General features: G+C 37.5%; 1 protein-coding gene across 1 annotated transcript in view; it reads left to right on the plus strand.

Moving 5' to 3' along the window:
* olfm3a (olfactomedin 3a) overlaps positions 1–25,232 on the plus strand; it is a 117,030-nt gene that overhangs the window by 49,764 nt on the left and 42,034 nt on the right. Inside the window, exon 2 of the mRNA XM_028811104.2 lies at positions 24,462–24,605. Within this exon, the coding sequence (XP_028666937.1) occupies positions 24,462–24,605 (144 nt within the window). The remainder of the gene's footprint in view (positions 1–24,461; positions 24,606–25,232) is intronic.

The raw sequence follows: 25,232 nt of genomic DNA on the forward strand, positions 1-25,232 counted from the left end.
TAAGTTTACAGATGATATCAAACTAGGGCAATTGGCAGATAATCTGGAATCCATGGAATCATTATAGGGGGGCTTGGGGAGCATACAAGCTTGGCGAGATTTGTGGAAGACGAAATTTAATATAAGTAAATATAAAGTATTACATGTGGGCAGTAAGATTGGGAGGTCTGAAAATCAAAAGTATGCCTAATGAGAAGGGTTTAGGAGTTATAATGGACTTGACATTATCAACTTCCAGACAGTGTTCAGAAGCCATTAAGAAGGCTAACAGAATGTGAGGTTATATAGCACAGTGTGTGGAGTACAAGTCCAAGGAGGTTATGCTCAACATTTATAATGCACTGATGAGGCCTCATCTTGAGTACTGTGTGCAGTTTTGGTCTCCAGACTACTAAAAGGACAGAGCATCACTAGAAAGAGTCCAGAGAAGGGTGGCTAGGCTCATTCCAGGGCTACAGGGGATGAATAATGTGGAAACATTAAATGAGCTGAGCTTTTTCAGTTTCAGCAAAAGAAGGTTAAGAAGTGACATGATTGAAATGTTTAAAATTATGGAGGGAATGAGTCCAGTGGATCGAGACTGTTATTTCAAAATGAGTTCATCAAGAACACAGGGACACAGTTGGAAAGTTGTTAAGGCAATTTTCACACAAACATTAGGACGTTTTTCTTTACACAGAGAACTACATACACTTGGAATAAGCTACCAAGTAGTGTGGTAGACAGTAGGACTTTTATGAAACTAGACTTAGTGTTATTTTAGAAGAATTAAGTGCATACGACTGGCAAGCTTTGTTGGGCTGAATGGTCTGTTCTTGTCTAGATTGTTCTAATGTTTTAATGACACGTTTGATTTGGCAGAATTAATAATACATGGAGAAAGTCGGGAGTGGCAGAGAAGTACGTAAGAGTTGTACAGGATATGTACGAGGGAAGTGTGACCGTGGTGAGGTCTGCGGTAGGAGTGACGGATGCATTCAAATTGGAGGTGGAATAAAATCAGGGATCGGCTCTGAGCCCTTTCTTATTTGCAATGGTGAAGGACAGGTTGACAGACGAGATTAGACAGGAGTCCCGTGGACTATGATGTTTGCTGATGACATTGTGATCTGTAGCGATAGTAGGGAGCAGGTTGAGGAGACCCTGGAGAGGTGGAGATATGCTCTAGAGAGGAGAGGAATGAAGGTCAGTAGGAACAAGACAGAATACATGTGTGTAAATGAGAGGGAGGTCAGTGGAATGATGAGGATGCAGGGAGTAGAGTTGACAAAGGTGGATGAGTTTAAATACTTGGGATTGTGGAAGAGAGTGAAGGCAGGGTGGAGAAGAGTGTCAGGAGTAATTTGTGACAGACGGGTATCAGCAAGAATGAAAGGGAAGGTCTACAGGACGGTAGTGAGATGGCTATGTTATATGGGTTGGAGACGGTGGCACTGACCAGAAAGCAGAAGACAGAGCTGGAGGTGGCAGAGTTAAAGATGCTAAGATTTGCACTGGGTGTGACGAGGATGGATAAGATTAGAAATGAGTACATTAGAGGGTCAGCTCAAGTTGGACGGTTGGGAGACAAAGTCAGAGAGGCAAGATTGCGTTGGTTTGGACATGTGCAGAGGATAGATGCTGAGTATATTGGGAGAAGGATGCTAAGGAGCAGGAAAAGAGGAAGGCCTAAGAGAAAGTTTATGGATGTGGTAAGAGAGTACCATGCAGGTGGTGAGTGTGACAGAACAAGATGCAGAGGACAGAAAGATATGGAAGAAGCTGATCCACTGTGGCAACCCCTAACGGGAGCAGTCGAAAGAAGAAGAAGAAGAATAATACATGGAGAAATATATTTATTTCCTTAAAATAAAGAACTGATTTCCATCTGTTTAAAGGCAAGCTGCAACATGACAAAATCAACAACTCTGTAAATACTAAGTTTTGTGGATGTTTTTTTTCTTGTTTTTCATTATGTACCTTAGTGTATTTCATTATTGTTGCAGGATTAAGAATTTCATTACAAAGTGGAATATCGTATTTCAAAATCTTTAAACAACATGTCTCTATCAAAATAATCTTTTTGTGTGCTTGATAAAATAGAAATACTATTTAGAAATGGACTATACAAATACAGTATATAGGTTATACAAAGATACGAAATTGTTTGACTAATCAATTTCTGCAGCATGTCATCAAATAAAAATTTGTTCTAAACTATGTATTGGTGACTTGTTGCATTTATATTTCTCTAAGAATTTGTGCATAATGTACCCTTACCTAGATTCATAGTCACTGCCACTTGCACGTATTGAAGATTTTAACAACTGGCATTAGCATTATTTACTCCCTTCTTAAAGTTTTAAACATTTCTCCCCTTAACCTTTAAATAACCTTTAAATAGTTAACAGTATTTAAGATATAGCATTACAAGTGTGGTTTTAAGAGCAGCAAACATAGTCATATGAATCCAGCAAGATGTACTCATGAATGTTTTATTTTATTAGTTTTATTATCTTTATGCATGCTTGAAAAAATATGTGCCATCTTCACTAGAACAGCTTATCGTTCAGTAAAATTGTGGTGCTACTTGCTACTTGTATAGTCTCCTTGAAACTTATTGATGAGGTTTTTATGTAACAATATACTGCTGCATATGCGCCTGTGAAGTACTCAGTTCAGCAGTTAGTGAAAAAATGCTATACTCCTGGTTCTGTGAGCAATGCACTTAAACAAGTATCTCTTTTGTCTGTAGTTTAGAAGTTTTTGCAGACATGGAGAATCGTATAGAAAGGGGGTCCTCATACAGTAACAATTACTGTGGTAGTTATCACAAAAGTCAGGTTTGTCACAATGGTTTTGTCAGTGCACTCAGTGATTTGTGGTCTACGTTTTTGTGCACCATCCAGTAAATGTAAAGAAGCAGAAACCTTCTGCTGAACCCTGCAGAACACCATCTTAACTTTAATTCTAAGGAAGTTCCTTGTAACTTTAGCTGTTTTGTTCTTTTTTAATGTCAATTCTGTAACCAACAACATTTATGTCTATAGTACATTTTCATACAGACAATGTAGCTCAAAATGCTTTACAAGATGTTAAAAAAGTAGTTACAAGCAAAGAAAAACAAATTAAAATCAGATAAGAAAAATAATGCATTGTCACAAATGCATCCTTGAGGATCACCTTGCCGGCTCTGATCAGGGATGCAGTACCACCCCAGTGCGAGAGGAGGCGTTGTTGCTAACTGTACTGTCTCTTTCCTAGGCAGCACAGACAAGACAACACAGTAAGATGAGTGACCACACCCCCATCGCATCCACAAGTCCTGCCCCTTCCTGTTTGAAACATGTATAAAAAGCCTGTCCCCAGAACATAGTATCTCACTTTGATAAGAACTCACAGCAGTGTGGATCAAATGCCATTTAAGTTTGTGCTTTGTGTTCTTGTTCCCTAGTGTGTCTGTTTATTTTAGTGCTACTTTTAGCTTTGAAAAGGATATTGATTGGGCTGGCCAGTTGGCACCCCAACTGTTATTGGCACTCAGCAAACTCTCATTTTTTTCCACAGCATAAATAGTATACAAAAAATAAATAGTGTACAGTTACATAAGATAGATATATAATTAAGAGAAACAGAGCACTTAAATATAGAATTTATAGAAAGTCTGTACATGACAGTTTGATGATAAGGTTAGTTAGCCAGGATGAACAGGAAAAAAAAAAACCCAGTTAATTTGGAGAGGAAAAACAAAATCTGCAAGGGTTCCAGGCCAATAATTAATAAAGATTACAGAGTCATTGAAATGTATGATAATTCTTTGGATATCTAGTTTATTAAGGGTATAACTAAAATGTACTTCTATAAAGGACACATTTTAAAACTGGTTTTAAAAATGAAATATAGTGTTAGCCTGGCGTACCTCTGTTGGTGTAAAGTCTTCTAGACTGTTGGTGTATAATAGCAAAAGGTTGACTTACCACTTCTTATATGCTTCACTCTTGGAAAAATAAGCAGACCACTATTAGGTTCATATGGTACCCCCCTTCTCGTAGTCTAATAACTTTCATTATGAAGTTTTTAATAAGAAGTAATAGCATATTTGGCATGACAATTCTGGTGAGTCCATACCACAGTTTTCCTGTATGTGTGCTACAACATCAACATTTATTTATATAGCACATTTTTTATACAAATGATGTAGCTCAAAGTGCTTTACAGGCTAAAGAAAGAGAACAAAGACAACATTTAAAAATAAAATTAGGAAATATTAATTAACATAGAATAAAAGTAAGGGCCGATGGCCAGGGAGGACAGGAAAAAACGAAATCTGCAGGGATCCCAGGCCATAAGACAGCCCAGTCCCTTCTAGGCATTCTATGTAACATAAATGATCTCAATCAGTCCTCATGATTTTTAGGCTTCACAAGGAAGAACTTGATAATGATGGTCATGTGGACCTCTGGCCTTCAATTCATCAATGTAGGGACATTACGGTGCTTTGATAGGCAGTGGCGTAGCTAGGGGGGGACAAGGGGGGACATCTGTCCCCAGGCGCAGCATCCAGGGGGTGCCAAATTTCCCTTCCCCTTCTGCATTTTGGCAAACAGGAGGGGGCGTGAAATCTTCAGTTGTCCCCGGGCGCTGAAAACCCTAGCTACGCCTCTGTTGATAGGGTGGTGGTGGCATAGATCGCCACCACAGAAAAAGGGAAAAAGAACAGAAGAGAAAGTAGGGGTTAGTACGGATTTCGGAGCCACCATGAACGATAATGATAATTAAATGCATATACAGATAATCAGGATTAAACTAAAATGAAGCTATGAGAAAGCCATGCCAAAATAATTCATTTTTAGCAGTTTTTTAAAGTGCTCCACTGTATTAGCCTGGCGAATTTCTATTGGTAAGCTATTCCAGATTTTTGGTGCATAACCGCAGAAGGCTGCCTCACCACTTCTTTTAAATTTAGCTCTTGGAATTATAAGCAGACACTCATTTGAAGATCTAACGTTACGATTTGGAGTGTAAAGGTGTAAGACATTCTGAAATATAGGATGGAGCGAGATTATTTCAGGCTTTTTAAACTATAAGCAGGATTTTAAAGTAAATTTTAAATGGCATAAGTAACCAGTGTAGGTACATCAGAACTGGAGAGATGTGCTCGGATTTTCTTTTCCTAGTTATGATTCTAGCAGCTGCATTCTGCCCTCGTTGCAATCGATTGACGTCTTTTTTCGGTAGTCCTGAGAGAAGTGTGTCACAGTAATCTAGCTGACTGAAAACAAAAAGTGTGCACTAATTTCTCAGTATCTTGCATAGTTTAAGAGGTCTAACTTTTGCAATATTTAAGTGAAAAAATGCTGTCCTAGTAATCTGATTAATATGTAATTTAAAATTTAGGTTAGAGTCAATAATTATCCCTAAAGTCTTTACCTCCGTCTTGACTTTTAATCCTAATGCATCAAGTTTATTTCTAATACCCTCATTATATCCACTTTATGTTTTCTCCTTATTTAGTTTGAGAAAATTACTATTCCTCATTTCAGATGTCTCTTAACATAAACTCTCCTTAATCTAACTAAGAATATGTGTCCCTTTTTTGCTAATAATTTGCAAAAACGCGCAAGTTCACATACATTTCAATTACAGAAAAATCAATCGACAATGGAATGTTGGTGCCTGGCGTGTCTTGATTACTCTCAGATTTTTATGATACCCTTGGACAAAATCCTCGACTGCCAAAATACAGACTTACAGAAGGAAAGCGAGAGTCTTGCAATCATTTGCTACTCAGGAACATAAATTGTAAACTATGTAAACTGAATTGGGAACACCTCAGGTTTAGAAACACATCCATACTGGCACACAGTTCATGCAAAAAGCCACATTTCAATTGGAAAAGCCCAACTGTGTAACCAGCCATCTCTTTAGTATTTTAGCAATAATCTAGTACATGGAGTGAATTAGGAGGTCAGATATATCCAGAACTATAACATTGGGTGACGGAATGAACAGCCTATCAGCCTTCATATTCCAAATTCCCTTTGTTAGTGAACACTAAACAATTAAAATCTCTGTTCATTTTCCATACCTACTTCATCCCTTTGAGAATCATGTGGATTAGAGACCTATTCTGGATCCATCAGATGCAAAGCTAGAAAAAAAACTGGATGAATCACTTGTCTATCAGGCCCCCCTCATATGCATGCCCATTTTCACTCAAACCAGTCCACTTTTCAATCACCAGTCAAATATAGACGTGAGGAGTTCATGTAAATTCCACATAACCAGCAAACTTGGTCCTCTGTGAGAGCCTCTGTGCCCCAAGCAGTTAACAGTGTGCCATATATAATCTCCATGCATCTGAAGAACTCAAATCTATTGCCATCTAAAATGTAAATATCATGAAAGCATTGGTAAATGGCATTGAGGAGTTTTATTTCACCTTTCATATGCTATTATAATTTGAAAAAAATATGGCTGGTTTGTCCTTTTGTAAGGGCTTTTGAAAGTTCAAATTCCAACACATGACAACAAGTATTAAAATTATAAAATAATTAAATTTCCTTCGTAAAGATGAAGCCATCTTCCTAAATCCTCAAATGAATAAGCAGAAGTGTGTGCTTTGGAATGCAGTCACCTGTTGTTTGAACTTTCTTGGCCTGCTTGTTGCACAATTCTGTGTTAAATAATGTTGATTGTAATATGTTATCTTTGTTTAACTGAACAGTTTTTCCCTTTGTGGATTTTTTTTTAATTTTATTTAGTTACACAAAGCTAGTTTATACATTAACAGTAATACGTAATAGATCAGCAGACTATGTCTTTTGGTAGTCAGCTTGCTCTAGTCACCTTTACATCAAGACGTGGTCTGTAATATTACATTGTTGCAGGACATCCCTCAAGGTCTGGCCAGCCTTCAGCTTTGAAACCAGGAGAAAATGTTACTACGAAGTGAGTCATTATGGAGAATCCAAGAATGCTGGTGCATGTGATAGCAGATTCTATAGGTACTGTATGACTTATGGATCAGCTCAGTCTATTTTTCATGAATAATTAAGTATGGACAAGGCTTGTGCATGTATTAATTCATGAAATGAGACATCATTCCTGAGCTAATGAATTCAGAGGAAATTTAAGACACTTTTCAGGACTGAGGATGAAACTTAAATAAATTACTATGACTATAGGTTTAGCCGGTGTTTGAATTAACCCAAAATATATTTTCTGACAGTTTCAACTGATTGATCATGGATGTAATTATGAATTATATACTTTCTCATCCCCACTTTAATTAATTTTTCACCAAAAAATATGTCTGAAAAATAATTTATAGAAGGGTAGAAGCACACAGTACCAAAGAAATTCAGGGTTCAAGCCAGTTCCAACAAAATGACATGCAGAGTTTCTCACAATGGTGAAAGTGTAGTTTATATTGGTTACATGCTTCAGAATTCCCATATAACTAGCCAACAGTATTAGCATTTAGCACTATTAGCACAGTTAGCATTTGTATCAGTCAGTCAGGTAAGTCGAAAAGGAAAGTTGTCGACCATTTCAGTTGTGCTTCATAACAATGCATCTGTTCTGCCTTCATGGGTTACAAAGTTTGTTCTGTAAAGCTGTGCAACACCCACCCTGTTCTCCAGACCTAACTGCTTGTGACTTCCATTTGTTCCCCAACCTAAAGGAGCAGCTCCATATGACACGCTATGCCAATGATGAACATGCAGAAATCCGCTGTAGATTGTGGTTGCACAAGAAAGAAAATAAAACGTTTTATTTGAATGGTGCAAAAAAAAAAGCTTGTGAGCATTGTTGCAATTGTATTAGTGTTCATTGGAGATTATGAAGAAAACTAAGCTTGTTTTGCCTTACTGCCTGTTTTTCATAATAGTTATATACATAAACATTAGTGATGTAATAACTGTCCTGTTGTCACAGCACCACAGCAGTCATTGTTCTCATGCCTGTATAAAGTCCGATGGTGCACATGTTTAATGTTTGCCTGTTGTGTGAGTTCTGGAATGACACGTAATACTGGTCATTGTTTCCAGTAAAAAGAAACCTCATAGTGTAGGACACTCACCATTTTTCTAAATTATAAAGCCAGACATAATCCAGATCAGTTCTTCTTCAACCAAAGTTGATAGACACTTGCTTATTTTTTCGCATTTTTCTTTATCTTTTAAATACTAGATATTTTTTTTATCCATTATTTCTTTTGGCTATTCATTATCCTACTTTTGTTCATTATTCTTTTTTAGCATTTATTGTGTATTGTTAGTGGCATAGAATCCTCTGAATTAATCAGTGAAAGAATTCATCTTCTTGTTGTCTGACGATATACTTAAGATATTGCGAAATGCCCAAGATGGGCTGGATAGCTAGTTATTCCATGTCATCAGAACTTTGACTTGCTCTCCTTATTTTCCCAAGCAATGCTGTTGATTGGAGATTTTGGTTTCTTCTATTCCAGGGGTCTCCAATCACAGTCCTGGAGGGCCGCAGTGGCTGTAGGTTTTTGCTCCAACCCAATTGCTTAATAAGAAGCACTAATTGCTCAAGTAACACTTCTGTTTCACTTTACTTGTCTCGCTCATTAAGATTTTGAATGCTTATTGCTTATTTTCATCTTAAACAGCTGTATTCATTCAGTTTTTAATGGATCGTAATTAGCAATAACATGCGAATGACAAAAGAGACCAGCATTTCTCCATTTGGCTTGTTACCATTTACGCCAGTGTGTATTTATCTTGCATTATTTGGTTTAATTAAATACTTGGAAGGAAAGTAAAGAGAAAAAAGTGAATGATTGAGATTGCTCGTCCATTTTAGCCTTCAAATCATTTGGATGATATCCTTGGATAGGGGAAGAAAGTCTAGGATATGAGAATGACCTGACATAGCAGAGTTAAAGCACTAACAAGCCATGAAATTAAATTATTGGCAGAATTGCTTTCTAATTAAGCAATCGGGTTAGAGCAAAAACCTGCAGCCACTGCGGCCCTTCAGGACTGTGATTGGAGACCCCTGTTCTATTCAATCTACCATTATAAACTAACCATATATTCATTTTATTATTAATTGGGTTTATATTGCTATGTTCTGATTTCTTATGTGTTTATAGTTTGTGTATTCATGTATAAAGGTATTGTATGGTTTTGCAGTTAATACATCATAAATGTGGATTTGAATGCACTCTGAGCCTGTACTCAGTGAAGAATGCTATAAAAATAAGTTGGAATTGAGTAGTTGTGACCATTTTCACCATTTTATGGTACAAAAAAGTCTTACCAGCTCTAAACGCTATGCAAGGAAGACCAGTGAAGAAGGGCATGTCCTGTTGTATCAGACTAATTGGAATGAATGTCTTTAGTCTTGACCTGAAAAGCTTATCTAGGAATCTAATACAGGTCTTCAAAATTATCAAAAGATTCAATAAAGTTAATCCATCAGAATTAATTAAGTTGTAATAGAAATGCATGTAAGTTAGGGAAATTGCAAGCAGGGGATTGCTCTTAAAGTTAGGGACAGGGTAGAGCAGGTCCCTTTGAAGTAAAGAGAAATGGACATTAGTTTGGGCATGGTAGGTCCTGTCAGTGTTGATAGGATTTCAGCACAGAGTGTATTTTGGAAAGAGTGTTTATTAAGCAAGTACTTCTAGAGTAAGAAGATGAATGAATGAGAAAGGTGGTGGTTATTAAATGGATGAGCCTCCTAGGGGTTACCAAGAGAGCCTGGCCTATTAAATGAGAGCTGCTGCATCCAAGTTATAAGCCCCAGAGCTGTATGATGGTGTTTCTAACCTGTGAAGTAGTTTCAAGTATTGCCTAATATTTTGTCATGTATCAGATCACCTGTGACATGCACATAACACAAAAGGTAGATGGGAGGGAGGGGGGTTGTGGTGAGAAGAAATGTCAAAACCAGCTATGCAGCTGTTACCTATAACTTCTTACCTGTCTAACAACCTCTTCTGCACCCCTCATGTTGCACCATTGGGACTCCTGTGTCAGGATGCCCTCAGACTGCAGTCGTTTTTTACTTTTAAACCTTTATTTCAACCCAGTTTATCACCAGTAGAGGACTTCACAAAGGCATCCACTTGTACACATAAGAGATCGCAGTTAGAGAAGGAATGAACAATCTAACCTCCAGGCCCACTGGTAACAGTCGGACAGAGATACTGGCGTTAAGCTTTTACTCACAGACTATTCATTTGCATCAAAATCAATACCCGCAAGTACAAACTGATACATAGAATAACACAACCTGTATGTATTGTTCCATGAAAGTCTTTATGAAGTCCCATTAGCAAAAGCAAGATGCTGTTGAACATTTCCAGGCAGCTCTTTTCTTATTTGCACATTATGTGTTCTCTAGCAAAATGAAGAAAGAGAGAGAGATTTCTTTTCACGAAAGAGATGGAGAGACATGAGGCTCTGTAAAAGTGTCAGTTTTTTGAAGGAGAGCAGCTTCATCTCCCTTCTGGCCCAATGAGATACATGAAACAAGATGCACTGGCTCACTTAGCAACAGGTTCTCATCACTGCTGGGAAGAATGCACTGACAATTTTGAAGTGTCCCCCAAAACATTGAAAGCACGTTATAAAATGAAAATAGATTGAAGAAAATGTTACAGGGCATCATTATCACTCACCATACACTCAGGTCAAGGTTTGTTCTCTGGATCCTGAGGTGCATAAAGAGTCTAATTATAAAAACTCTCCAAAATCCCTGTTCATGTTCCAACTCTACCATCTGACATTTGTCAACTGAAAAACTTAAACAATCTCCCATTCACCCCAGAAGTAACTCATGTGAAGGTTTTAAAGCTTTACCTTGTGCAGTGGTTCAACTTGTTAGTGGAAGAGAGGCCAGAGTTTAGAGAGTGTGAAGAGGTCAGTGTTATGTAACAATCTGAGTTCTCATCAATTTTATGTTTTGTTGTTGTTTCTGTTCATTTTGAATTATTATTTGTCTTATTTTTATGTTATTTCTGATTTTGTTGATTGGTTAATTTTCTACTGTCACTCTAAGTTTGCATATGTCCCATGTTCTTTGTGGATTGTTCCCTCTGAAACAGCGAAACTCTGACAGTACCATTCCTGCACTTGTGCTCTGGCAGAGAAACAGGAGCTCAGGAAGCATTTATTTGGAGTTTTCTTTTGTGTGAGTATTGCCAGTTTTTTGCTTTTGTCTGCTTCTTTGATTTTGCTTCTTTCATTGGATTCTGTTTTGTGGATTGGTGTATTGGGACTTGCTCACTTTAGGATTGCTTTTTGGCAGTTTGTTTGTGCTTTTAGGTGTTTTGTTTTTTTTTCTAGATTTGTTTGCTCGGTTTATTCCTCTTGTGAGGCATTTTTGAAATAGTATGTATATTATGAACTATTAAGCCAGCTTCTCCCACTTTGGGCCTAGCCAGGTTAAAGCCTGCTATTGTAGTTGGGAGTAAGCTGGACTAAATGAGCCCATTCAGTTCTGGCCAATGAAAGTCCTGGCCTTCTCTTCTGAAGCTTTCTGGAGCTCTCTACCCATTTGTGTTATATCTGACTTCAACTTATGACAGTTAGTAGGCAGAAAAAAAAAAAAAACTTACCGTATATGCTGACATATAAGTTGGGTCTTGAAACCCGAAAAAAATTGGTCATAAACTCAAACCCCGACTTTTTTTTATTTTTTACAAATTCTTGCCTCCTCCAATCTCACATCAGTTTCTCAGACACATCGGATTTTGTTGCAGAAGTGTAGTTACCAATTTCTTTTCCTACTTCAACGATGTTTAATTTAAAACCAGCTTCATATTTTCTTCTGATCGAACGTTCCATCGTAGATAAGGGATGCTCTTACGATAAAGGTGTATGAGGGTGTGAGATATAAAAAACACAGATCAGTGCAAATGTTGCTTTGGAATAGTTCGGGTGCAATAGAGTGAGAGAGAGGTTAGGAGCATGCGCTGATGCAGTACATTGCTGCACCCACACAAGAAAAAAAAGGCATTGTGCTCCGTGGTTACTCTCTCAGGTGGGCGTTAATATATCATAATCCCTTGTACCAATAGCGTGAGTTTTCCGCATTCGACTTATACGATCGAAATTATACTGTAAGATCAAATCCCAACTTATCCGCGGGAGAACTATCCATGAGTATATACGGTAATTATAGTGGGAAAATGGTTGATTCACCACAACTAATGATGTTTTCCGTTTGTTTGTTATGCTTTGTGTTCTCATTTTTCTTAATGTATTCCTTGTGTTTGTTTTGTGTGTAATAAACACATCCTATTTATATTACTTTGTACTTCTTTGTGTCATTCTAAGTATGAGGATGCTACCAGAGCCCACTCCCTATATCATGCAAACAGTGAATTATGTACAGTACACAAGGAAAGTTAGAGGAAAGTAAGATCATTCGAGATGGAATTATGGAAACCCTTCCATACATAAACACTCATTGAAGTCTGGGAGCAGACAACAGTCTACATCTGGACGTGGTTTGATACTCAGGTTATCTGGCTGTTTTTCCCAGACTAAAGGCTGACAGATGTGGTGGTAATAGTGACCTTAGGACCCTTAAGCTTCACATCGCAGTTCCACATCTCTGGACTCAGCACCTGGTGTTGAGACTTTGGTTACCAGACTTGCAGCCATTGTATTCAACTTCCCTAACCATGCTTAGCCCTTCAATAAAACCCCTAAGGTTGAACCTGTGAGACCAGAAAAATATAAGAATCTGGACCAAATGAATATTAAAAGTATTGGCGTATTTATTAAAGTACAAGAATAAAAATACAAAGTTAACAAGTATTAAATGTAAAATATAAGTAAAAGAAAAATTATATTCTTACAGTAGTTTAGCAGTGATGACACAGATTCCAACCTTCTTCTCCGTCTTCGAGATGATCTTAATATTTTACAAATGTCATTGTATCTTTATAAGAAAAAACTGCAAAAAATTCTTCAGATCCTCCTCTGTTATTTCACTTCTGTTCCATCCTGGACTTCCCTTTCCCAGATGGGGTAACACTTGAAATAAACCATTTCTTTTTATAGCTAACAACCCATTAAACATATGAATAAAATGTTTTCATTTTTGCCTAGTTAATATTTATTTTTTTTCTGATTACAAGTATCTCAAGCTTCATACTTATGTTTATTTAAACAGTACTACTGAGATTTAAAATCTAATAAGTTTTGCAGTATAAGAACATTTGACAAACGAGAGGAGGCCATTCAGTCCATTAAGCTCATTTGTTTAGCTAATAGCTAAGTTTTCCCAATAACTCATCCAGATTATTCATAAAGGTTTTCAAGGTTTGTGCTTTAACTACATGGCTCATTAGTTTGTTCAGGATTCCCACAACTCTTTTCCTTAGAAGAAGTTCTTCCTGGCTTCAGACATAAATGTACTTCCCCTTATTTTCCACCGATGTCCTCATGTATGTGATTCACCATTAAGCTTAAAGAATTTTGCTGGATCCACTTTATCAATAACTTTGAGGATTGTGAAGACCTGGATCAGGGCCCCGCACAGTCTTCTGTGCTCGAGACCACACAGGTTTAATTCTCCGAGTCTGTCAGAGTAGGACATGTCTTTAAGACCTGGGATGCACTTAGTTGCTCTCCTCTGCACGCCTTCAAGTGCTGCTATGTCTTTCTTGTACCATGGTGACTAGAATTAAACACAGGACTTCAGATGTGGTTTTACTAGCACATGATATAGTTTGAGCATAATGTCCCATGACTTCTATTCAACAGTTTTTATGATATAACCTAACATTTTATTTGTCTTTCTAATTGCTTCTGTACATTGCTTAATCGATGAAAATATTGTGTGAATGTATACCCTTAAATCCATTTCAGAGGTTGTTTCATGTAGGACATTGTCTCTTATCTTGTATTTATAATTAATGTTCCTTTGCCCATGTGTAGCACTTTGTACTTTTCTACATTAACTCATGTCGCATCCTACATAACTGTGTTTGATCTTATTCAGGAAAAGATCTGAGTTACCCCACGGTAGAAAGACTTTCCGAGACTAAGGACATAAAGCTTATGAAACCGTTTCTGGACAAAGGCAGAACTGTAACAACAGTTGTGTGGAGCTTCCACCTGCAGCTAAAGTCACTTCAGTACACATGTAGTTTGTGAGCATGCACGTGTCGATCAAACAGAAGAAGCTCTGCAGTTTACTTGTGATTTTACGCTGTAGGAAGATACATGAATAAATCAAGGTAAATACCATTCAGTCTGGCTTTTATATAAGTAACATATACAGTACATGGTTTTCATATAAAGACCATCACAAAACATAATCACAAACAGGACTTTGCACGATACCTTTTAAGCCATCCTGTTTCATTGAAGGACAGGTGTGGGGCAGACTGACTGGTAGGATGATGCCCGACCTGTTGCTGCATCCAAACAGTGCCATCTTTCACCTTTACAACTGGTGCAGCTGCGTTGTTCTTATATGTGAGTGGACGTTTCTTGCGGGGAGGGCTTCTGTTCTCTTTCTCCGATGTAGAACCCTCGTCCTCATCTGAGTTCACCTCTGTTATAGCATGTCTTAATTTGAAAACAGCAGTGTCTGATCGGGCAAGCGTGAACGCGACTGAGAGAATAAAACTGAATTAAAAAAAACAATGCTAACCTTTACAAGTATCATACATTTACACTGGCTGTTACTGACTCAAATCAAATGTATGTTTTTATTGTATAATAGTAAGAATAAGAGCAGCTCACTACTCAAAACAGAGGCATCCGGGATCGAACCATGAAATCTTGATTACGAGTCAGCAGTTCTTACCACTGCACCACCAAAGCAGTTGTATTAAGGGTGCAAGTACTTTTTCTGCAGTTATATTCTTGAATAAAAGTGCACTTGTTTTGTTATACTTGTACCTTTTGTGAAAGTATTTATTTGATATTTGGACTTCAGGCTCCACACATTATACACTTCATATCTAAATTTTGTCAATTACTAAAACATGAAAAACATTTCTGTTTACATAGATTGTTGTAGACACGGAACATGTATTCCAAATGACAATATATTATTTACCCTCTACATCTCCAGGCAACTCACAGGCAGGTAAACAGACTTGAGATGAGAGAACTTTCTGCCCTTTCTGCGTTGGTGGGAGGATGGGACAGCAGGCTGCTTGCTGCTTGTGCTTATTGACACATTTACAACACAAAAGACACTGACTGAGAGGTGTGAACAGGTGGTGCAGTGGTAGTGCTGCTGCTTTGCAGTAAGGAGACTATGGAAGATTGTGGGTTCGCTTCCTGGTTCCTCCCTGTGTGGATAGCGCTTTGTGAACTGAGAAAAGCACTATATAAATGTAATGAATTATTATTATTATTTAAGGTGGGCCGAGATTATGAGTTTTTCATGGGCTTTTGTAATTCTAGTGTTAAAGTGCATTTACCAAGTGTTTGCCCAGTTCTGAAGCTTGTCTGGTTCTTTTTGAATTCTTTTTGTTGCCTCCTCAGTGCCTGCCATCCCTCCAATATTGGTGTCATCTGCAGAATTTCACAAGTTTACTGACTATACCAGAATCAATGCAGTTAATATGAATCATAAAAAATAACATTTCAAAGACAAACCCCTGAGGGACTTTACTGGTGACCTCACTTCATTTCCTCTTATCTGCACTCATTGTCTCCTGCCAGTTAACCAACTAGATATTAAGTTTTGTATATGACCTCTGATGGCTACAGCTTCTAGTTTCAGAATTCGTTGTTGACGTGAGATGACTGTATCAAAAAGCTTTTTGAAAATTTTGCAGCATGACATTTTTTTGTGTGAGAATTTTATATTGATAATTTGATTTAACCTTTTATTTTAATGTTTTATTGTTATTTTGATGAAGTCAGTGAATCTCCTTTTGTTAATCTTTTTTTCACAATTGCCACTATTTAGCCTTGTTGTTTTTTTATGTGGATACTTTCATGTTATTGCAAAGCATGATATCATTGTGTCTGATATTTAAGATGGAAAAGCACCATCACTGAGTTTGAAGAATCTGAATATTTAAAATATTTAAAATAAACTTTGCAGTGTCTGAATGTAGTGAGTGTAAAAGTCTTCAAGGTGTTAAGACTTGAGTGCATTTTGAGGTTGATTGCTGGTTCACATTCCCAGTTTGGCAACTTTTGGATATTTCTTCAGATCTTTTGGCTGCAACCCCTGCTTGTTTTTGACTGTGGTGATTGAGTCTTTCATCTTTTGGCCTATCTATAATACTGCCCTCAGGCTACCTTTTCTGATCATTAGGCATAAGAACATTGATGGACTGAGTGATCATCATTAATTTGTCAGACTTTTATATTTTTTAATTCTAGTGTTTTGGTATTTTATCCTGCTGCATGCATATTGTCTGTGTATTTTGTTATGCTTTTAGTATACCACAATTTTATACTTCTAAAGAATTTTATCTACTTTTGCATTCTCATAGTACTTCTGTTAATCCACCGTCTGACAAATATTGTATACCATAAAGAATAATCGATTGATTGATTGAAATTTATTGTAGCACATTATGTGAAATCTAATTGTGCTGTCTGTGTCTATTCCACAATTTGGAAATGGGTATTCGGGAACACTGCTTCAAAACCCATACGTAATGTTATGTAGGAAAAAACCTTTTTAACACTAACACCATTTAAAACAGAAAACTTATTAGATGACAAGGCCCAAACAATAATCCATAGCATCCTGAAGCAACAATTTTTCAAAAGAGCATCAAAAGTGGGAGCTGCCTTGTTATTTGATCTATTGACTCAGCAAGCTGCAGGAATTCTTTATAATAAGAAAAGAATCAATTGATTCTGTTTTGGTAAACTATCGCAAGATGGCTGGCCAGTTGAGGTAATAGTAGGATCTTCACATCCTTTATTTCTTAACCTGTCTTCTCACTATTCTTAAATGCGTTCTCATGTGACCCTATGTTACTGCACTCCATCTCTCATTTTTCAGATTAATGGCTTCTCTCTTTCAGCAGGCCATCACCTTTTTAACACAGCTAAATTAGTTTTTTTCCCACTTGCTGAAGGCTTTATTTTTGCCTTGTCTTATTATGTTGAAATTGCACAACTCTGTCATTCCAATCCCATTCTCACCTGTTTGCCTTATTCTTTTCATTACCAATGCTTTGCTCTTTTTATTAATTGTCATTGTAATTTATGAACCCGTCTCTTTCATTTTTTTTGGGCAGGTTCTGAATTCAGTTACCATTATAAATGTTGGGTGGAATTTGTTTTTGTCTGAATTTTTAGCAGGCAGCACAGTCCTGCTAGCCCTGCTGCCTTTCAAATACTTAGGCCTGGAGTCAAATCCCAGCTTGGCAACTGCCTGTATTGAGTTTGTACTTTCTCAACATGTCAGGGTGCACTTTCCACATTTTTGCCCTGTAGGTTTCAGTCCTCACAACCCTGAGTTGGAGGATGAATGAATGAGATGATTGCCAAGTGTATAGCTGTGCGTGAGCGTAAACTGTCAAGGACTGGCATTCTGTCCAGAGTTGATTCCTGCTTTGCGCGTAATGCTGCCCAGATTGGCTGTGATGCTCTGTGACTGCTGCTTTTGTGAATGACTGACTACATTTCAGGTGTTTCATCCTTTTATTGCTCACTGTACTTCTGGTTTTGTTTCAAATCTCCAACAGAATCTGTCAATCAGCAAAGATTTTCTCCAGTGAACTGTTTGTCTTAAGTAGCTTCTGCTAGATTATGAGGAGATTTCTGACATGTTATATTGACTGATGGCTTCACATAGACAGATGCAGTGGATTCATAAAGCATTCCAACCCCTTCACTTTCTGCACACGTAACACTTAGTTAGTAATTATTCTATGTATGATATTGTAACATGTCCATGACGGCTAGATAGTCAAATGGTCTAGGTTAGGGGTTTCCCATCTTCGGTCGTGGATGGCCCCAGTGGCTGCAGGTTTTTATTCTAACCCTTTTCTTAATTAGTAACCTAATTCTGCTCCTAATTAACTTCATTTGAATTAATTTTATTTGACGTGCTCTTGAAGACTCAGACCCTTTGTTTCTTTTTCCTTAATTTGCAGCCAAATAATAATGAAAAATTAACCAAATCATGACTAACACTTTCGATCATATAATGTTTGAAAATAAAGAAAGGTGACGGTCTCGGCAATGCTGATCTGCTCAGGTCCCCAAAACATTTTAACAGTGCTCTTAGAAAAGAGATAATAAACAGTTTCAGAAATGTCTGCTATTGTGCAATGACAGCAACAACAATCCATGGAATTAAAGAATGGGTTTAATTAACAACAAAAATCCTAATTGGTTGGAGTGAAATTGGTTGGAGTCTGAGGCCCTGACTTAGTTGGTCTTGTGATGTGAGTGAGCCAACAGATTTCATTTCTGTTTGGGTGCCATTTAAAGAAAGAAATGAAGCAATTCAGAGGAATGAGGAAGAAATTCAGGGGAACAAATCTTAAAAAAGCAATCCAATTAAAATTAATTCAAAAGAAGGTCACTAATTAAGAAAAGGGTTAGGATGAAAACCTGAAGCCACTGGGGCCCTCCAGGACCGGAGTTGGGGACCCCTGGTCTAGGTCATCTGAAATGTGATTTTTTTTTTGTTTATTTTCTCCAGGATTGTTATTTGCTTGGAATTTTTTTGTTTTTCTCTACTTCATTATCTATTGGCCAAATACAGTGGATTCATGAAGTATTCAGACCCCTTCTCTTTTTGCACACTTTATTGTGTTGTTGATTTCATTTTAAATTGATAAATGTATCAATTTTGCCCATCATTTCCACTCATTTCACTTTTTCATTATAGGTACTATGTTTTCAGAAAGGTTTACAAGTTCATTGTAAATTAAAAACTAGTATCTCTCATTTATATAAGTACCATATTCAGACTCTAGGCTGTGGCACTTTAAATTATGGTGGGTCCTGTTTTGTCCTTGAGACATGTCAAGAACTTGATTGGTGTCCACCAGTGGCACATTGAATATACTGAACATTATTTAGAAAGATGCAAACCTGTGAATATAAGGACCCACAATTCACATTGCATATCAGGACAAAAAACAAACCATGAAGTCCAAGGAACCCTCTGTAAATCTTTGGTGAAACAAAGATCAGGGCCAGGGTATCAAACCATTTCTAAAGCTTTGAGTGTTCCCAGGAGCACACTGGTCTCAGTAATTGTGAAATGGAAGACGTCTGGAATGACCAGAACTTCTCCTAGAGTTGCCTATCCAGCCAAACTAAGTAACTGGTCAATAACCTTGATCAGGGAGGTAACCAAGAGCACCAGTTGAATCCATGTGGCTTGTAAACCCTCCATTCAAGGCTGCATTAATACAATTTTTCTGACGACAGTCTGTGGCCAAAAATATCATTTTTATTCTTTGACCATTTTTGAGTATTTTCCGACCAAGTACAAATGATAACTGTATTTTTGAAACCCAAACACTAAGTCAGACACTCTGTTTTCCTTTAACAGTAAGTAGTAACTACAACTCCATACACATCTCCTTCAAAGGAATTTGCCAGAATTGATAAGAATATGCCAGAATATTCTCACAGCAATGTTCTCTTCAGTCATCTTTGTGTGCTTACTGCAGCCATTTCTTTCAGCCTATTTTAGGTTTGTTCCCGTTCAAATTGAGAGTATATTTGTGATCTTATTTTATTGTTGTCAAAGGACCACTTCTAGTTTTATATCCTTTATAAACAGTTGCATATTTTATTGTTAGGAACCATTTACATTTACACAGGGGTGTCAAACTCCAGGCCTGGAGGGCCGCATTTGCTGCAGGTTTTCATTCTAACCTTTTTCATAATAAGTGACCAGTTTTCACTGTTAATTAACTTCTTTTCTTTAGCCCTGTTTTTAAGGATTCAGTCCCCTGATTTGATTCTTTTCTTCATTAAATGACAGCCAAACAGAAATTAGACGTGAAACGAACCAACAGATTATCAATTAAACTGGGAATTCAAACTCCAACCAATTTCACTCCAACTAGTTTCTTAATGAGATGCTGATTCTTGCTGTTAACTGAACCCGTCATTTAATTCCATGGCTTGTTGCTGCTCTTATTCTGCCACAGCAGACATTTCCAAAACTGCTGATTTTCTGTTTTACTGAGACCTTCACCTCTCTTTATTTTCAGCTATTGTGTGATGGGCACAGGTTAGCTGGTCATGTGGCTGCTTGTTTCATGTCTCATTATTGTTTGGCTGCTAATTAAGGACAACGAAACAACTAAGGGGTCTGAGTCAATTAAAACAAAGGCAAAAGAAGTTAATTAGCAGCAAAAAATGATCAATAATTAAGGAGATGGTTAGAATGAAAACCTGTACCCACTGTGGCCCTCCAGGACCTGAGTTCGACACCCCTAATTTACATACACCTGTGTTAGCTAGGGTTGTACATCTATTTTTGTGTATCTTTAGTCTTCTCCATTGGCTTCTTGTTAAAGTCGGTTTCAGAAATAACATCTGCTGCCTGCTTATAACTGCTGTTGCAGCTTCTTCCTGTTTGTGAAAGAAAGTGTGCTGTTCTTAGTCTCTTTAAATGCAGCCTGCAGATTAAAGATTATATGATAAGATGGTGATGATCTGTACTGGTTTTGTTATTGGCAAGTCATAACTTGTTGTCCATCTTCACTTACCTCTTACTCATGCTTCCTGCTTTTCTCACCTCGCCAATTGTTTGCTCACATTCTCTGGTGGTGGGGTGTTATTGCCAGTGCGGTGATGAACACACTATTCAACACAGCCCCCTCTCCGATGTGATAGCGCAGTCCTCATTGTACAATTTGTTTATGCAAATTTTCTGCAGACTTTAATTTGATTGATTCTAACCGGTTGCTGAATGCCTTAACCAGATAATTCTTATTTTTCACTTCTGGACACAAATCACGCTTCTATATTGATTACACTTTCATTCTCCTTCACTCTGTTTGTTTTAAATGCCTCATTCATTTCTTACACTTTGCCGATCACAAATTTTTCCTCTTGCATTTGCTTCAACTTGTTCTTACACCTTGTGCTTTGACGTGGAAATTCAGTACCTCTCACCTCAACAGCAAACATTTTTGTGAACTGCTTGATTTAAAGCTAGATTACTGTTATTCACTGTAGGTTCTGTAGACAATGGTGGATCTATTTGTGAGGTAATTAAAGGGTTTATATTATGTTCCACTATCACTTTGCTGAATTCCAGCTCTCATCCTTAGAAAGGGCAAGGCTCTTGTGGACAATAAAATAAAATAAAATTCAAACTTATAATAAGCAATATTAGAAAGTAAATTATTGGTCATTGATTTCGGAAAGAAAAATTTCAAGTTTACTATACTAAGTCTCATTACTACAAAAAGTCAGGCCAAGCAAATGACTTGAATCACGAAAAATGGCTTTCGCCTCCATTCCCTCTCCTCTTCAACCTCCATATGGCAGGGCCTGAGAGTCCAGTACAACTTTGTTTTATTTTAACCCCTCTATCCATAATCTGGCTCAATTTCTATTGAACATCACACAATTGATAATTATTTTTTGATTACTACATGAGATAATTTGCTGAATCCTCCTCCAACGCTCCTTCTGATTTTGTATTATTTTTTGATAAGCTTGTGATTTTGTATTGTTTTTTTGATATCTTCCTCTTTAGCAACTCATGGAGGAAGACACTTCTCTTTTAGTATACCACATCTGCTCAGCTGAACTTGAGGAAGCTTTGGACTCTGTGAGTGTCAGGAAAATTGACAGATTGGATTAACTATTTCTTGAATTAATGTACTTATTTTGAAAACAATAATCTAATCACTTCCTTTCATTGATATGGTCAAGTAAACCACTTTTTCCAGTTGTTAAATGTGAGAGTTAACAAGGGAGGCATAATTTTATATTAAAATCAAAGTTAGGACTATTTTCCGTGTCATAGTATAAGACCCATGTATCTATTGAACATGGCTGTAAAACATTTAACTTGCCCATTACGTGCACAAAGTTGTTTGTAAATGATTTCATCTTGAGCGGTCTTGTTTTATGTGTTTGCAGTGCGGAAGGAAAAGTCAAGGGCGAAAAAAGAGCTGGGGACCTCTGGTTACTCCGTTTAATTATTACATCAGACAAAATCGTTTCCAGCATGAAAATGAACAGGAAACAAATGGAGATTCTCCATCATTCAATATATTGCTCTCTAAACCTGATTCAGAGATCTTCAAGGGACAAGATGTCTATTCTTGAGGCTCGTCCCAGAATGAACCCAGACTTTCATATTTTATAAATTTTATATATATAGGGGATTCAGAAAATATACAGATCGTTTCACTTTCTGCACACTTTATTGTGTTGTACATTTAATTTTAAAATGGATAATGTTGCATCACGCCCATCAATTTACTGTTGGTAACCCACAATGACAAAGTGGAAATGTGTTCAGAAAAGTTTGCAAATGTATTAAAAATTAAGACGTCTCAACTTTGGATGCTTTACCGTCACTTCCGCACCCAGAATTCTGTTTGGACATGGATATGTCCTCCTTCCCAATCACCTCTGTATTTCCTCATAGAATTCTCCTTCACTTTCCTCTTCCTTTCCACTATCCCCTTTATCCATCCATCTATCCAGTTTCCAATCCGATGAATCCTAACTACAGGGTCACGGGGGTCTGCTGAAGCCAATCCCAGCCAACACAGGGCACAAGGCAGGAACCAATCCCAGGCAGGGCGCCAACACACCACAGTATCCCCTTTATGGTATTCTTTATTTATTCTTTAAAGATTAAATTAATCAGGTTCTCCTTTGGATCACTTTTGTCATGTGTCATCAGTGTCTGGTGCAGTTTGGAGAAGCTCATCACATTTTCTGGAAGACAGTTTTCTACAACACTACCATCTGTGTATGTGGCCAGCACATTACATTTGATTAGATGGAGACGTGTTTTAGTTTTCCTAGTATGACTTGACAACTCATGACAAAGCTCAGGGATTCCTCTACTTGTTCCTGTAGCTACTCACGTACATTTTTCTCTTTCTCAAAAAACAAACTGTATCCTCTCTCTGCTGTTTATCTTATAAACCCTCTTGCAAACCTCTACCATTTAAATCACATTTTTTTTCTCCTAGGAAACTATATTGTCCAGTGATTGGTACTGCGCCAGATACTTCAGTGATCACTATACAACTTTAACATTCTCCGTAGACTCTGCACCAGTCACAACAAATGCCATCTAAATTTCTTCACCTCTCACCCACTCTGCCGTTTGTCTCCCTTAGGTATACCTGGCACTTACTGTATATGCACTTCTGATGGCACTGCACTGTTTTTTTTTTCTTACATACAGTATGTTGTTATCTGTCTTCTTTTCTTTCTGTAAGTATTAATTTACTACCTTAAACCCTTCCTCTCTTAGGCCTCTCTATATTACCTCTTCTGACAGCTAAACTACATCTTACTTCTTACTGGAAGGCTTCTGGCAGTCTTCCTTCTATGATATATTTAATCTTGAATTTTGTATAGGAATTTATTGCAGTGGTTGGAATTGTGGAGTAGTTTAATATCCTAGCCAGAATGCCAGCTGGAATCTTCCTCTGACAAGATGCACTTATTGGATGGATATCAGATGTGTCAGTATACTGTCCGTTTAGTCAGCCTGGAAGGTAGTTGTCAGCCTCTAAGAACTGCAGCTCCTGTTTGTGAGATAGCCCAGTTGGCAGTGACCTCAGGATCCACCTGGGGGAACGCTTGAGATTTTGTTACAGGTCTTTTGTAAGTCCAAACTTGACCTGGAAGGGCTTCACATAAGAACAGAGATGTTCCCAGAATTAGGCAGAAAAGAACCTCTGAACCTGCCTTCATGGAATCTGGAGAGGAACTGGAAAATCCTTTGGGCTTTTTATGGGAATGAGTGGGATAATACAGTGAGGGCTGTTTTTTTGCTTTCATGGCTGCATTACTTACTTTATTGCCTGTTGTTATTCTGTACTTTATTAAATTAAAAAGGTAAATAAGTAACTTCCTTATGGCCAATTGTTTTTTTAATCCTTGTTCTTAATTGGTTTTGATTTAGTCAGGTAGGCTGTCTTGTTTCAACTCCTTTGTTTTTTGACATGTTTATTATCTTCACCCATTTTATTTTGAAGATTATTTAAAAAGAGCAGTACACACATACATGAAATCCTAGCAGACTGTTTTAAACCAAATTTCTGATCTTTCTATCAAGTTCTTTAGTGATCAGTGTCAGCATGACCTTTCAAGGGTGTGCATCAAGCCTACCATTCGAGAGTTTTTAGGGGACTGGATCATTTTCAGCAGAAATGTTATTCTATCTATCTATCTATCTATCTATCTATCTATCTATCTATCTATCTATCTATCTATCTGTCTGTCTGTCTGTCTGTCTGTCTGTCTGTCTGTCTGTCTGTCTGTCTGTCTGTCTGTCTTAAATTTTTTTTAATTAAATTGTACCATTTCTGTTTCTAGACGGTGAGTCCAAAGGAAGGCTGGCAAGTGTACAGTTCAGCTCAAGATGCAGACGGCCGGTGTATTTGCACAGTGGTGGCTCCAGAACAAAATCTTTGCTCTAGAGATGCGAAAAGTCGACAGCTTCGTCAGCTGCTGGAGAAGGTAACAGCTACTAATCAGAAGGCCAACATGTGGAAACTCTTAAGAATCATTGTTCTGGTGTGATGGTGGATTATATAAGCAGTCACTTACTTCATAAAAGGTAGAAAGGTAAAAATGCACATCCATCTTTCCGTGAGCTTTGAAAAACCTGAAATGATTGTAGGACTACTGTAAGGACTGAAAATATGCTGCTTTAATATTAGTTTATGTCATGTCTTTTTCTAACTGAAATAATCTAGACCAGGGCCAATTTAGCTTCAGCAGTTCATGTAACCTGCATGTCTTTGGGCTGTGGGAGCAAACCAGAGCACCCAGAGGAAACCCACGCAGACACCGTAAGAGTATGCAAACTCTCCATGCAGGGAGGACCCAGGATGTAAACCCCGGTCTCCTCACTGCTAGGCAGCAGCACTACCTCTGCGCAACTGTGTTGTCATAAATTAGTTCATTATTAATATTAGTATTTTTTATTTATTTTTTTAATTTAGCATACACCTTTATAAAAGCAAGTTATATACAAGAATGATTGTACAAGCATCAAAGCAACAGTTTTCTTTTTTTTAGGAATTTGATGCACTTTTCATATTGTAACATCTCCCTGTGACAATTCTAATTGGACCACTATCA

The sequence above is a fragment of the Erpetoichthys calabaricus genome, chromosome 10 (genome assembly GCF_900747795.2).
Source record: "Erpetoichthys calabaricus chromosome 10, fErpCal1.3, whole genome shotgun sequence".
NCBI classification, from domain to species: Eukaryota; Metazoa; Chordata; class Cladistia; order Polypteriformes; family Polypteridae; genus Erpetoichthys; species Erpetoichthys calabaricus.